Below are 14107 nucleotides of genomic sequence, written 5' to 3' on the forward strand. Positions count from 1 at the left end.
AAAGAGACAATCCAAAAGGACCATGCTGCCGTCACTGGTGTCGGGACAGGGCTGGCCAGCACGGGGCAGACAGGCTGCAGGAGCCCCCTGCTCCCCTCCTGCTGCCCACATATTGGTGGAATAAATTTAGCTCCTCCTCCGCCACTGGCTGGGGGAGCACCGTCAGCTGCCACCTGCTCCTGATCAGCACAGTCCTGCCCCTCGGCCCCAGGGGACAGCACAGCTCTGGGCTCTGTGGGCAGCATTCCCATCCTGCAGCCCTCAGGAGACACCAGGGGCCCACAGACCTCAGCTCACAGGGGTGAGCGTTGGGCTGCAGCCACGTTTGCTTCTGCAGGTGCCAGCAGAGCTGGGGTTAGACACAGAGCTGGGTTAGACACAGAGCTGGGGTTAGACAGAGCTGGGGTTAGGTACAGAGATGGGATTGTGCACAGAGTCATGCCTGGATGTACTGCTTGCCAGGAGGATGGGATGCAGGGCCAGCACTATGGGAGACACGGAGGGCATGGCACTGCTGCTCTTCCTCCTCTTCCTCATGTCTCACCTTCCCCCAGCCCCTGCGAGGTGTGGCTTAGCAGAATCACATTTCCCTACTGCAAACTCGGCTCTCCTCTGCCTGCAAAGACTCAAGAAACCCTTGCAATGTCCAGGAGTTGTTGGGTGCTGAGACACGGGGTGAGACCTAACCCTTGCATTCAACAAGGAAACTGGCCTATAAGCTTGATGGGAGCCTCCCCACAGTCCTTCCACACAGCCCTGGAGAGAGCGGGGACATCTTAACCCCCCCAGCTGCTGCCACTGGGGTTACTAACAGTGGGGTTCCAAGGAGTGACCATGGCTTGGCTGGGTCTCTCCTTGTCACCAGACTGATGTAGTGGGGCTTATCCATGTGTTTGTGCTGCACAGGCTGGATGTCTGAGAGCATTGCATGAGGGCGGGTCCTTCCAGCGTGCTGATGTGATGGGCTGGATCAGAGCCCATCCTGGAGCATCTTAGCCACTAGAAGGGTCCAGGATTTTGCTGGGGGTCTGGGGAGATTAATGGCAGACAAGATGGCTGGCTTGGCATAAGTCTGCACCCTGGGGGTTGAACTTCCCCAGGGTGGGCACCCAGAGCACTATAAATAGCACATGAAGCCAGAGGAGCAGAGGAGTGGCCCTGGTTTACCAGCACTTTCATACCATGGCTTTCAAGTGGTTCCCCTGCCTCTTCCCCATGAGCCAGTGGCACATCTGGGCCTCCAGTGCTATGCCACGTGCTCTGCAGCCACCAGAGCTGGTGCCACGTGCCAGCCCTGGGGCAGCCCTGCCTTTGCCAGCCCTGTAATTGATTCCTGCTCTCCTGCATGGGTGGAGGCTGCAGATGTGTACCCTGGTAGGAGGCAGTGGGCTGTGGGCACCAACTGCAGGAGCCAGCCTGGGCAGAGTGAGGAGCAGCCCAGTCCTCGCCTTGGCTCTGATGTCAACTGAAGAACTGCCTTTTGAGCTTCCAGGTGTTTGAAGAGGTTCTCTGCCAACATCAGTTTCTGGAGGCAGGGCATTTGAAGGAACCCTGTTACCCACTTTGGGGCTGCTGGAGGAGCTGGGATACTGTTTGAGATGATGGCAGCTGATGGCAGTGCAGGGTGGGTCTGTAGAGGTCCCTTGTTATTCCCCTGAGCCTGCAGAAAGACCTGGCCATGGTGATGGCAGGGGATTAAGTTCAGGACGATTGTGTAGCCTGGTGCCATATAGGAGACAATATATTTGAGCATGTTATTGTGAATAAGGTTGAAGATAGATCAATTTTTTGACTGGAGGGTGATGGTGTTGCAGGAGAGAGGGACTGCAAACAGATGAGATCTTACACGAGCACATGGCAGCTGGAATCAGACGTCCTTGCTACCTTGTTTTCCAGTGCTGCTGCTGACAGGTAGTGCTGAATGGAAGAAAACTCCTAGAAAAATAGGGATGAAAATGGTGAGGCTTTTAAAAAACACTGTATTTAGCCAAAGGGCATGGTTTTGCTGTCTGGAGATGGCAAGGGGTGGGTGAACCCTTCTGAGCAAGGCAAGCATGAATGGAGAGAGTGAGGTGATGAGTGGGCAGGGGGCTGGAAAAAGAAGCAGTTGTCAGAGCTGAGGAGGTCTTTGCTCATCATTGCCCGAGGGGAAGTGGTGAAGCTCCGAGCATCTCCCAAAACAGGCTGGGATCCCCGCCCTTGAAGTGAGCAACTTGGGCTGCAGTGGCTGAACCTGGCAGGACAGAGATGGAAGAGGCTGCAGCAACAGGGGGAAATCTGCTTGCCCAGGTGGAGTGGCACAGCATGGGGCAGGGTGGGGGCCACAGCTCCCAGGTCCCCCAGCCCTCTGTGCCCCCCCAGGTAGCACCACAGGGACCCCGTCCCTCTCTCCAAGGGCTGAAAGGGCGAGGTGCCCTGACAGAGTGTTTTATTCGCAGCAGGTGCCTGAAATCCAACCGTGGTGGTGCAGTAATCCCTCCCCTCACCTGGAGATGAACCCAGCTTGAGAGACATGGCTGTGCAGGGTCAGGCCCTGCCGGTGGTGGGATTGCCCCTGCCATAAGCAGAGCGTGTCCCTGGCAGCCTGACGGGCTGGTCCTGCCGCGGGAGACAGGCGCGTAATGCCTGATTTCACAGCACTGGCATGCTCTGTTTGCTTGTGGCAATGATCTCTCCTGCCCTGTCCAACTCCAGCCCTTGGCCAGACCCCAAGCTGCAGCTCTGTCAGCTGGGATTAGGTACAAGATTTGGGCTAAAATGTCTTTGCTCTTGGCTGGAGCAATGACAGAGGGGGGAAAGGTCAACCTGCCATCTCTGGAGATGGAGCTCCTGCCCTGCCACCAACCCATGTGTGGCATTCCCCAGAACTGCCTTCAGCCCTCACAGCCAGCACCGGGGCTTTGCAACCCCACACAAAAGAGGAGGAGGAAGGCAGAGATTTCCCCATTTCTCTGATGCTGAGGTTGACCATGAGATGGGCATAGGTCCCTGGGCTGTCTGGAACAAACCAAGAGAATACTTGTAAAGGAGAGAGGAACAGGAGTGGTCCATGCAGAAAGAGTCTCCCATTTGCTGTGTGCTCCCAAAGTGCTCCTTGCTGTGTCCAGCTTGTTCCAGCAAAGCCTTGTTTGAGAGCAGGAGCTGTGGAGCAGCAGCCCCCTGCCCTTGATGCCTCCAAGAACAGGACTGGGGATGGTTTGGCCTCAGATAGGCAGTGATGCCCTGTGGGATGGCTGGCAGCAGAGCAGGATCTGTGGCACCCTGGCAAACTCCAGCCTTGGACTTACAGGAGCACTCTATCTGTGTCTCCCTATTGCATAGTGCTGACCCCAAGCCAAGGTTTCTTATCACCTCATGGCGAGGTGCACAGCCCTGAGCAGCCCTCTGTGTCCCTGCAATCTTGCCCTCTCTCAAAGTGCTGCTTCCTGCTTGTCTTGCTGGACCCCGGCTTTGTTGGCTGAGCTTGCTTAGCTTTGACAAAGTTTATAGTCCTGGAATGCAGAATGGCTGCTGGCCTCCCTCCAGCCTAAACATCCCCACCCCAGCATGCGACAGGCGCTGATAAGGGGGAGTGCCACAGCGGGCAGGTATCTTGTGCCCAGCCCGCGACCTCTCGGCCACATGGCCTTGAAGGTTGTCACGGTTGTCATCTGTCTCTTGCACGTGTGTGTCTGTGAGCACACGAGCTTCTCCCATCCCCAAGAAATGTTCTCCACATCCCTGGTTTTCTCTCCAGGCCAAACCCACATGCACGTTGCCCGAAACCGACTCCGAACAGACTCCTTTGATGAGCAGGGCTTAAATATATATTTGGCATTCCAGCGGCAGCGTGCCGAGCGTGGCCAAGGGTGTGAAAGTGTTTGCTTGACAAACTCCGGGGGCTCTCGCCTCTCTGCTGGCTCTGGGGATTTGCAGGAGAGAAATATCAAGGAATTTTTCACCTCTCTGTTTTGTTTTGTGTTTTTATTTTGTTTTCCTTCTGCGAGTGCATTTTTAGCTCTGGTGAAAAGTGCCTGATTGACAGTCATAGAGACTGAGTCCCCTCTCTTTGGACAGCAGGAGCAAACACGGGAGAGGAAACAGCCCTGAGAGCCTTGCACTGAATGTGGGGGCTCCCATCTCCTTTCCACCATCCCTGTCCCCTCCATGAGTCCAGGGCTGTCAGGGACTGATTTGGGTACCAACAGGATGGAGATGCCCCACATCCTAGGAGTCCCAGGCTGTGTTCTTCTCAGAGCTGGCTCTTTTGCAAAGACCCTCTCTCTGCTGGGGGCAGTGGGTTCCAGTCACCACTCAGCTGGCCTCAGAGAGCCCCAGCACCACATTGTGGGGACACCCGTGCCCGTTGCTCCATCGAGGATGTCCCAGCCAGTGTCCCCCCATGCTGTAGCACCAGCCTGGGATACGTGCTGCCCCCCAGGCACCTTTGGGGTTGCAGAGGGTTGTGCCTGTGGATGGGGAGATGGAGCAAGTGGAGCAGAAGAGTGTCTCCATGGGCAAGTTGCAGATGGACAGCCTGGTTGCTGGCAGCCTCCCAAAATAATGCATGGGAGGTGCTGGGGGCATGAAGTTACAACCCTGAGCTTCACCTGTCATTCTGCTCCTTCTGGGCTGTGGCCCGTGATGGGGCAGGAAAGGCAGCTCCATCACCAATTTCCATGTGACACAGGAACCATGGAGGGGCTGGGATGTGCAGAGCAGACCAGTGTGCAGAGCTGGAACCCTAGGCTTGGATGTGAGCCAGACATGTATCCTGCATGGGGAGGAGGAGGAGGAGGAGGAGGAAGGCAGATCTTCCTCATTAGTCCAGCTACTGCATCCCGCACCTATGGAAAACGGGGAGGGGAGCCCTGGGCAGTGGATTTGGTTTCAGGGCCCACGTCTGCAATGCCTGCCAGGGTAGACTGAGAACCTGGCTGACTCCTGGGGAGGGGCCTGAGGGGGCTGCATCTGTGTGTTCCCAGCTGTCCCCAGTGTAATCCTTTATGAAAGAGAACCCTCTGCCCTGCTGCATCCCCACTGTCAGGTCACAGTGCTGCCTGACCCTAAATCACTGCCACTCCCACCCAGCCTGATGGATCACCATGGAAAAAGGGGTGCTGCCCCCAGACCAGCAGAGGGAAAGGGTCTGGGGTCTGTGGGACAGAGGTCCAGACTCTGGAGGCTGCAGAGCAGGGGTTAGGATGTTGGTAGTCTGTGGGGAGAGGCTCGGTGCCCAGGGACTGCAGGGCAGAGGTTGGTACCATTTTGCAGAGGGATTGGGCTGCTGTGAATTACAGCTGCTGAGAAGGGGATATAGAGGGATTGTGGAGCAGGGTTTGGGATCCTGGGGGGCCATGAGTTTGGGGGCAAGCTATGTCCCTGGGGCAAGGGCAGGCTTGGCTTGGGCTCCTCGAGGTTTCCTTCCTGGCCCACTGAAGAATCGCTGGCTTGTCTGAAGGATCACTGACCTGTGGATTTCCTGGGCAGCAAGTCCCTTTCATGTGGCCGCTTGCAAACTCTCATGACATCACCATGGGCAGCTCCTCCTGGAGACAAACCCAGTGCTTTTTAGGGTTTTGCCTTCCCCCCCTCCCCAGCCTGTGTGTTTTGGCCAGGGGGGACCCGGCGAATCACGTCCAAGAGCAGCCACTCTGGCAGGGAGATGGTGCACAGGGCTGGGGGGCAGGGAGAGGGCAGAGTGTCCCCCCCCATTGAATAAACATGGGCTGGCCAGCGATGGAGGGGGCTTTTCCAGCCTGGACCACACCCCGGGGGGCTATTTTTGCCATGAATGAAAGGGCTGTGTGCTCACAGGGCAGGCTGGCCTCCTGCCGCCGCTGCTGCGCATGGAGAGCTCTCCTGACACTCAATCCTGGTGCCTGGCCGGGGACCAACATCTGCACCGAGCACAGCTGGGCACTGCCCGTGGGACACCTGGGTACCTGGAACAGCTGGGCACTGCCTGGGGGGACACCTGGGCACCTGGCACAGCTGGGCACTGCCCGTGGGACATCTGGGCACCTGGTACCAACTGGGCACAGCCTGGGGTGACACCAGCAGGCTGCCATGCCTGGGAAACACGGTCTGTCACAGGGCAAAGGGAAGTGCTAGTGACTCAGTGGCTGTGCCAGCAGCAGTGCCAGGGCTGCTGGGGCATGTTGGACCCAACCCTGGTGGGGCCATGTGCCTGGGGACGTGCCTGAGGCAGCTCAGCAGTAAGCCCTGCTGCCCCCCTGCCCCACACAGAAATGCTTCCTGCTGCAGTTTCGGGTCACAATGGGGCAGCATCCCCAGGGGCTGCACCTGTGCTTGGGAGGAACTGCAAAGCCACAAGGGTGGAGCAGGTGCCTCCTGCTCAACCTTGGTCCTAAACACACCCAGATTCTCCCTAAAAGCCCCTAATCCCACCTGGCTCAGCACCAGCTTCCTCTCTGGGCCCTGTTAGCTCAGCTAATCCCTTGTGTGCCAGGTTTAGGGATGTACTGGGTGCAGTATTTCCATGGTTGCTCCCCTGTCATCCCCAGATTTTGTTTCTCAAGGAGTATGAGGGCTGCTTTGCCAGTTCCCAGCTCTGACCCACACTCCTGCTGCCTCTGCCAGCCTCAGTGCCCCACAGGTCTCAGGGGACCCATGAGTGCTTGTGCCCATGAATGAGTGGCCTGTCCTGGCTGGGTGGAGCCGAGGTGCTGGATCCCACCCATCACTGTTCCTTATCACCACACAGCATCCTTGTGATTCACCAGGTGTGGCTCCCTTTCCATCATCCCACTTTGCAGGAAGTTTCCTGGCCAGCCCCCCATGAGCTCTGTGCAATAATAACAAGCTGGGATGAGCTGGCTGGCCTTCCTGAGCAACCCTACAATAACAGAGCAGTGCAGTGTGTCCAGCTTTCCTGGGCAGACAATAATAAACCCGCATGAGCTGGCACACTTTGCGGAGGAACCCTACAATAATAAGCCTGGATGATGTGTCCATATTCACCCAGTCAGCCTAAAATAACAAGGGAGTGTGAGCCACCCAACTTCTTCACAGATAAGTGGGGTCTGAGCTGTGACTCTGGGAGAGGAGGCATGCTGGCCACCAGGTCTCCATGTCTTCTGCTCTTGACCCTGGAGAAGGCAGCCTATGTCAGTGATGGGTCAGCCTGGTGGAGGGGAAGGACATAGGTACTATCAGCCTGTGACTCTGCCTTCCTGGAGGCAAATCCTCACTTAGTCCTGGCATGCTGGGACCTGCTACACTTCAGGGCATTCTCCTTGTCCATCTCCCTTGCCAAACTGGCACCCGGTGCCAGCTTCCCCAAAGGCTCTCCCGCTGTTACCTCATGGGCTGCTGGACAGGGGGACAAATGCCCACGGTCAGGCTGGAGCTGGGAGTGCCACCAGCAGCTGCCACCAGACCCTGCACAGCAAGGCCCAGCATCTTCCAGCACTGCCCAGGTGGGGAGGCAATGCTAGTGCTGGGCACAGCTTTCAGGGAGTTTGTTGGCCCTTGGGCAGGGGGAGGGCTTGGATGCCCATGGATTTGCTTGGCAGCATGGCAGGAGGGCCTCTTTCCAAATGGGTTGGGGTAGGGACTGCCCACTGGGGCTGGAACCACTCACCTCCCCCAGGGTCTCTGCCAAGCCCCAGGCTGTTCCCGTGTGGTTGGTCCTCACATGACTGGGGAGGGGATGCTGCAGCCTCCTGCCCTACCTCTGCTCTGCCGCTGGCCCTCCTTTCCCTGGGATTTATCCCCGTGGGGTGCAACAGTGAGTGGGCAGGGCAGATCCAGCCCCGCAGCATCCCTCCCTCCATGGGGGAGCCAGCATCCTTCCCGGCGTGGCGGCGGCACAATGCAGAGCCCGCGCTGCACCACGCCCTCGCTCAGTGTCTGCGAGAAAGGCTGTAACCCAAGCCACAAAAACAGCACAAGGGGAAAAGAAAAGGGTATTGAGCGGCGGGGCTGCTGCGGTCGCCGGGCAGCATAGACTGCTGGTTGTTAAGCGAGTGGCTCGCTTGCAAAGGCTGCCTTGATGAAGTGTGAGACAGCACTTACGGAGGGACGCGGGCAGGCATTCTCGCTCCATCTTCCGCTCACAGTGCCGCTCTTTATGTGCCTGACATTTGCTCGCTGGAAAGGCCCCTGAAGTCAGGGGGAAAGGAAAACATTGCAGGCAGCAGGGCCAGAACGGTGCTGGGAGGAGTGCTGTGCCGTGCCGTGCCGTGCCAGGCTCGGCTGGGATGGGCCGGGCTGGGATGCTCCTCTGTCCCGGCCTCACCACCCGCGCTCTTCCCCGGGGTGACCCCTTCACCTCTCAGCAGCTCTCCGGCTGCCTTCCCCTGCCGGCACCGCCACTTCCTCCAGGTGTGCTCAGCCTGGCTGCCTGCCTGGGCAGCCCTGGCCATCCTGCCCCTGCCTGCTCCAGGGGCGGGCTGGCAGCACCGCCAGCTCTGCTGCTGCTGCTGCTGCTGCTGCTTGTCCCCTGGAAGTGTGTGACAGGGGGATGGAGACAATGACAGAGTGAGCTCAGAGCTGGTCCTTTAGCCACCTGCTTCTGGGGTACACAGTGTCCCAGCGACTGCTGCAGGCTTGGGAGGTTGCAAGTAGATCTAAGGGCTGGAGAACTGGGAAAGGGCATCAGCAGCCAGTGTAGGGTACCTTGGGGTGCCTGGAGGTGCCTCTGTCCCCAGGAAAAGGGTTGTTGCCCCATAAGGAAGCTGGGGCAGGAGGCTGGGCTGATGGGGCGTGCTTCATCCCAGGAAATAGGCAGCCCCTTTGCCTGCCCTTGATACCAGCTGCAAGGGGACAGTTCAACCCTCTCCATCTATTTTCTTGCAGACAGATCCTCTGCTGCTGGCAGAGGATGGGTGAGCATCTATCTGGATTCCAGAGGGGGCCTCTCCCTAGCCTGACTGACTTTGGCATAACCATGGGCAGAGATGCCAGCACAGATCCAGCAAGCCATCCCAGCCCCATTCCCAGGAGCATGCACAAGGCTTGTGGCAGGGTAGAGTGCCAAGGGCAGCCTGTGAATGCACCAGCCACGGAGCCCTTCCCCTGCCCACCGTGGACTGCCACAGCAGCACCAGACTTCATCCATGCCAGTGTGGCAGCAGCCGTGCCCGGTGACAGAGAGCCAGTCTGCCACTCCTAGTCTGTCACTCCACCACGCCGCTTCCATGGAGCCCACTGGTGGGGGCAGCCTGGGGAAGCCATCCTCCCCCTTGGCACACACCCCTTGGCTTCAGCCCCGGCAGGAATTATTAAGTGTGCCCCTGTGGAGCATGTGCTGAGGCTGGCCACGGGAATGTGGGCAGATCTGACATACAAGCCACAGCAGCCAGGCTATAATTTCCAAACAGGCCCCATTCGCTCTGTTTTCCAGTTAAAAATATATGAAAAAATAGGAATGTGGGATTTGTAGTGAAGAATGTTGGTAACCGCTTCGAATGTCTGGTGTGATAATGAAAGGGTCAGTCCCCAGCTTTGAGCGTGACCGATTTAGACTCTGGTGCTTGGCAGTGCTGCGGGGGCCCAGCATGATCCAGCCTGCCTGCAAACCCATCCTGGGCCAGGCAAAGGTGATGCTTCTGTGCTGGAGGCATGGTGCTGTGCTGGGTGATGTGCCCCTTCTGCTCATACTGTCTAGAGACCATCCAAATTGCTGTCCCTTTTGGCCCCTTGAGACGGGAGTCTAGGCAGGGGGTGGGGAAATGCAGAAACACTTGGAGATAGATTTTGTACCCTGCTGCATCTCGGCACTGGGGTGCAGCCCCATAGCAGAGCCCACTGGGTTGGGGGTCACTGAGTGGGGCTGCAGCCCAGCTCCCCCTGAGCTGCCCCTCCACACCGTGGGCTTGCTCTCAGTGTGATGCCAGGCACCTGCCCCCCTTTGGTGGGCACAGTGCTCCCCCCCTGTCCCCCAGCTCGCAGTTCAGGGTGTGCTGTGGAGTCTCCCGTGCTGCTGCCGCAGCCTTGAGTCCCTCCTGATACTGGGGCAGCCCACTTGGCCTTGTGTCCAGGTAGTCATAACAGGCCAGACAAGCCATGCCAGCTGCCGAGGCATCGCTCCCTGGTGCCTGGGGAGTGGTGTGGAGCAGCCCAGCCAGCACTCCCCCAGCTGCCAGCTCTCTGCTGTGTGCCTCCCCGGACCTCAGACATCATGTTTATCCTGGAGATGGGTAATCAGGGAAAAACAAGTCACCAGAGGCCAGGGCTGATGTTGCAGTGGGGCCAAGCTGTCTGCAGCAGGGTTCAGCTTCTGAATGTAGCAGTGGGGAAAAGAGGAAGGGGAAAACCAGCTGTAGCCAGGGCTTGTCCCCCCACCGAGCCCTTTAGGGGACACTTCATTGTCCCTCTCAGCCTTCGGGGCCATCAGGTGGCCGGTGGCTGGCACAGCATGCTCTGCTCCCTGCTGAGTCATAGCTCTGCAGGGAAACGCTTCCAGCTCTGGTTATAGCCCATTTCCCTCCGGGGCTGTGAAGCGCAGCCTCCCAGACCCGCCGCGGGCCAGCTCCGGCCACCCCATGGCCCTGAGCCCGCGGGCTCCAGCCGCCGGGAAGGGCAGCGGCAGGAAGTGGCTGCTGACTCCCAAATTCCACCCTGGGCTTGCTGGAGCTGAGCCCTTCCCGCAGGCGTGGGCAGCAGGTGCCCTGCACCTGCAGGCCCCTGTGCCACCCCGGATGCCCAATCCCCCTGGTGGCGCTGGGCACTCTGCTTCCAGTGCCTCCCCACGGTGCCATGTCAGCAGGGGGGTGTGTGCTGCTCTTGGGGACGCTGGGTGGCTGCAAGGATGGTTTGCCCCATCCCCAGGGATATCTGGGCAGCTCAGCTGGGGCTGAGCACTGAGTGAGCAGCTGCCCTGCCCAGATCCTTGCTTGAATGCTGTGAAGTGGAGCAGCCTGGGCAGCCCTGGGGCTTGGGGCACATCCCAGGTGCCATCCTGAGTGGGCTGGAGCAGAGGGGAGTGGGCAGCACCCTGCGCCTGGATGCATAGCCTGCCCCATTGCCCTGGCATTCCCCAGACCCGTTGGTGGCAGGCAGAGGGGATGAGCACCCAGAGCAGTGGCACCCAGAGCTGGCTGGCTCTGCAGGGGACTCTCCTGCCCTCCTGGGGCACTGACCCACACAGTGCTATCTAGTACACTTTGCTCACTTCACTGCCATTCCTGGCTTTCCTGGGAGCTGCTGTTTGCTTTTCTCTGAATTATGACTCCAGCTTGTGCCTTTGATCTGGGCTGTGTTGGCCACCCGTGACCAGGCCCTCTTCTGCCTTTGAAGTGCACTCACCTTCCCAGCCTTGGATGCTGCTTTTGCAACCTTGGGTGCAGCCCTGGCTCTGGGGTGAGACACACAGGGCAAGAGCATCTTTGGGTGCCTGAGGTGCTCAGCATCCCTCCTCCTCCTCCCTGGGACCTTGTGATGAGCCAGCACAGCTAACAGCTCGGAGGCTGGGCACTGAGGCATTGAGAGCTGTGCTTGCCCAGTACCAAGCAGTCCCAGGGATGCAGGTGGGACGCTGGTGGGATGCTGGCAGCAGAGCATTGCTCCCTCCGGTGGCAGTGGGCAGGGACAGAGGAAGTTACCTGTATAGCAGCTGGTCAAAAAGCAGATGCCAGTGCATTTCCTACTGCCAAAGGGCCTTTCATGCCTGTGACTCCAGCAGAAGAGATGAGACCTGCATGGAAAGTGTCTGTCTGGGCAGCAGCCAACCCATCCTGGCATCAGCCCTGTCCTGCCACCCTGTCTGGCAGGGAGCAGTGAGGAGGGCTCAGCCTACCTATTCTGCCACTGGGAAGTTGGGGTCAGGCTTTGGACTCTGGCCTTGAGTGGGTCTGAGCGTCCCCATCCCCTCCCCATTTTCCTGGCCCGGAGAGGATCCTACCTTATCTGTTACACTTTGTTCTCCTGCTGTCTGGGTGTGGAGCAGGGCAGAGATTAGTGTGTTCAGACCTTTGACACACACACACACACACACACACACACAGAGCCACACAATCAGCCATGCTCGTGTGCACACTGCTGCACACACAGTCCCTGTCCACGTCATCATGGCACACTCACCTGCACAAGTAGGCCCACGCTGTGCCCCACACACCCCCCCCAGCACCCCCTCCAGGGCACATACCCGTTTCCCTTTCCCTGTGCATGTTTGTTTGAGCACTGTGAGCTATGTTATGTTCCCAGTGGAGTGTGGCACTTCCCCAGCCTGCCAAGATCTCTCATGTGCATCAGCAGAGACCAGCAGGAATGGTGGCATCCCGCTGGCAAGGGGTGCAGGCAGGAGGAGGGGGGCTTCCCGTGTCAAGTCTGGAGGGAATAAAAGTGTGTGCAGGGAGGCAGGAGCTGTTCTGGCAGACTGGAAGCAAACCTGGGCATCCCACATCTCACTGTCACATCATTTTCACTTTCTGTGGGGCCACCAGAGATGCCTTGTGCTGGAGGCTGTGGTGGCAGGCAGGGGCTACCTGTTCCTACCTCTTATTAGGTCATGTTCCTGCCCATGGCTCACTGTCCATACTCATAAGCTGCAGCCCATGCTGCTCCAGGCAGGGCAGCCACAGCCCTTCCAGAGCGATCTCATCTCCAGCATTTCATGGACCCAAAAGCCTCTGCAGTCTGCCTCTCAATGTGAAGAGCAGGTGTGTGGAGGTGTGCATGTGTGTGTGTGTCTGTATGTCTGTCTGTCTGTGTGTGTGTGTGTCTGTATGTCCGTGTGTGTGTGTGCACAGCTGGGAGCAGCCACATCCCACCCAGTGCCAGAGCTGCCTGTTCCCACAAACTCTGCTGCACTTCTGGGGTGAAACAGATGTAGCCTGACAGGCAGAGGGGGGCACAGCCCCCTCTCTGCCCCACAGCAGCTCTGTGGCAGGGTGACCTGGCAGCGATTTCCTGGCAGGGTGATGGTGCCTGTGCTTTCTCCCGCAGACCCTGCCCCGGATCTGCAGTGCGGGAGAAGGGCAGGCGTTTGCCTCTGCTCTGCAGCAGCTCTACACTGCAGTGACACAGCAGGAGCTCAAGCAGGCTCGGAAACGCCATTGCTCTGGTGAGGAGCTCCCTGGCTGTGGCATGGGGGCATGTGGTGCAGCTGTCCCCTCGACTGCTGAGCCCCATATCCTGGGGTAAGGGAAGTGTGGCCCCGGGAGCAGCTCACCCCATGCAACAGTCTCCCCCTTGCTTTCCCCCATGGGCTAGGCTCCCAGTCCAAGCACAGTTCCTGTGGGTGGCTTTGGGTAATGCCCCATGCTCCCTTATCTCAATCCCAAATTGCATCTTTTTCTGGTACCAGAGGATGATGTGGAAACAGCACCCAGTGCAGAAACCACAAATCACCCCCATTCACCTGCTGCATCCCAGGAGGATGAAACGACATCTTCCAGCGAGAGAACCTCGGTGAGTGCAGCTCTAGAAAGTCTCTCTGTACCAAAGGGAGGATGGGGCCCACATCTCCTTTCCCTCCTCTCATCCAAGCACTCTGCCCATCCAGGATGGGCTAGGAGTCTCAGCTTGGTTCCTATCCCATTCTAGCCCCTGCATCCTGAGTGTGTGATTGCACATGTGTGTATATTTTGCACTCCCACAACACAGATGACAGGAATGTCACTGCTTGCACACTTGCACACATCCTGCATGACTCCCCAAGGTGGAACTGACACTGCCTCCTCTTGTTTCCAGCCAGCCTCCTCCCCAACTCAGAAGCCCCGGCTGCCTGCAGCCAAGGCCAAGCCAAAGAAGGCAAAAGGGCTCTTCAGCTGAAGGACTGCTGCCAACCCTGCTGAGGTCTCTGCTTCCCCCAGCATCCAAGAGAGGCAGTGCAGACAACCCATGCATCGACTGCTCTTCTCTGCATCTCCTTGTGGACCCTGCCCATGTCATGGATGGGTGTCTCCAGTTGGATGTCTCCAGGATGTCTCCAGTTGGGGAGATGGAGCTCCTTTCTTCAACAGTGTTTCAGGAAACAGCTTTTCTAACTCTTCCCTGGTGCAGAGTTTGCCCAGGCTTCCTCTCATGGCAGAGCCAGTGCTGGACCTGAGAGAAGTGGGAGGGATGCTGCCAGTGGGTGTGGGACAGCTGGGGCTCTGGCAGAGCTGTGGGGTTTGGCTGCTCTTGAGTGGGTTTTCAATAAAGGGCTGTGTCTGGGTGA

General features: G+C 58.5%; 1 protein-coding gene across 4 annotated transcripts in view; it reads left to right on the top strand.

The window, feature by feature from the left end:
* The window catches only part of NHEJ1 (non-homologous end joining factor 1), a 41967-nt gene extending 27860 nt beyond the window's left edge, over window positions 1-14107 (top strand). For 3 of the 4 annotated variants that reach the window (XM_077181548.1, XM_077181549.1, XM_077181550.1), the window contains 3 exons: window positions 12892-13009; window positions 13253-13356; window positions 13643-14107. In XM_077181548.1, the coding sequence (XP_077037663.1) occupies window positions 12892-13009; window positions 13253-13356; window positions 13643-13996 (576 nt within the window). In that variant the 3' untranslated portion in view covers window positions 13997-14107. Of the gene's footprint in view, window positions 1-12891; window positions 13010-13252; window positions 13357-13638 lie in introns of all 4 variants that reach the window. The other variant, XM_054636765.2, reaches the window with a different exon arrangement.

This window comes from Agelaius phoeniceus, chromosome 7 (genome assembly GCF_051311805.1).
Source record: "Agelaius phoeniceus isolate bAgePho1 chromosome 7, bAgePho1.hap1, whole genome shotgun sequence".
In the NCBI taxonomy this organism is placed as follows: Eukaryota; Metazoa; Chordata; class Aves; order Passeriformes; family Icteridae; genus Agelaius; species Agelaius phoeniceus.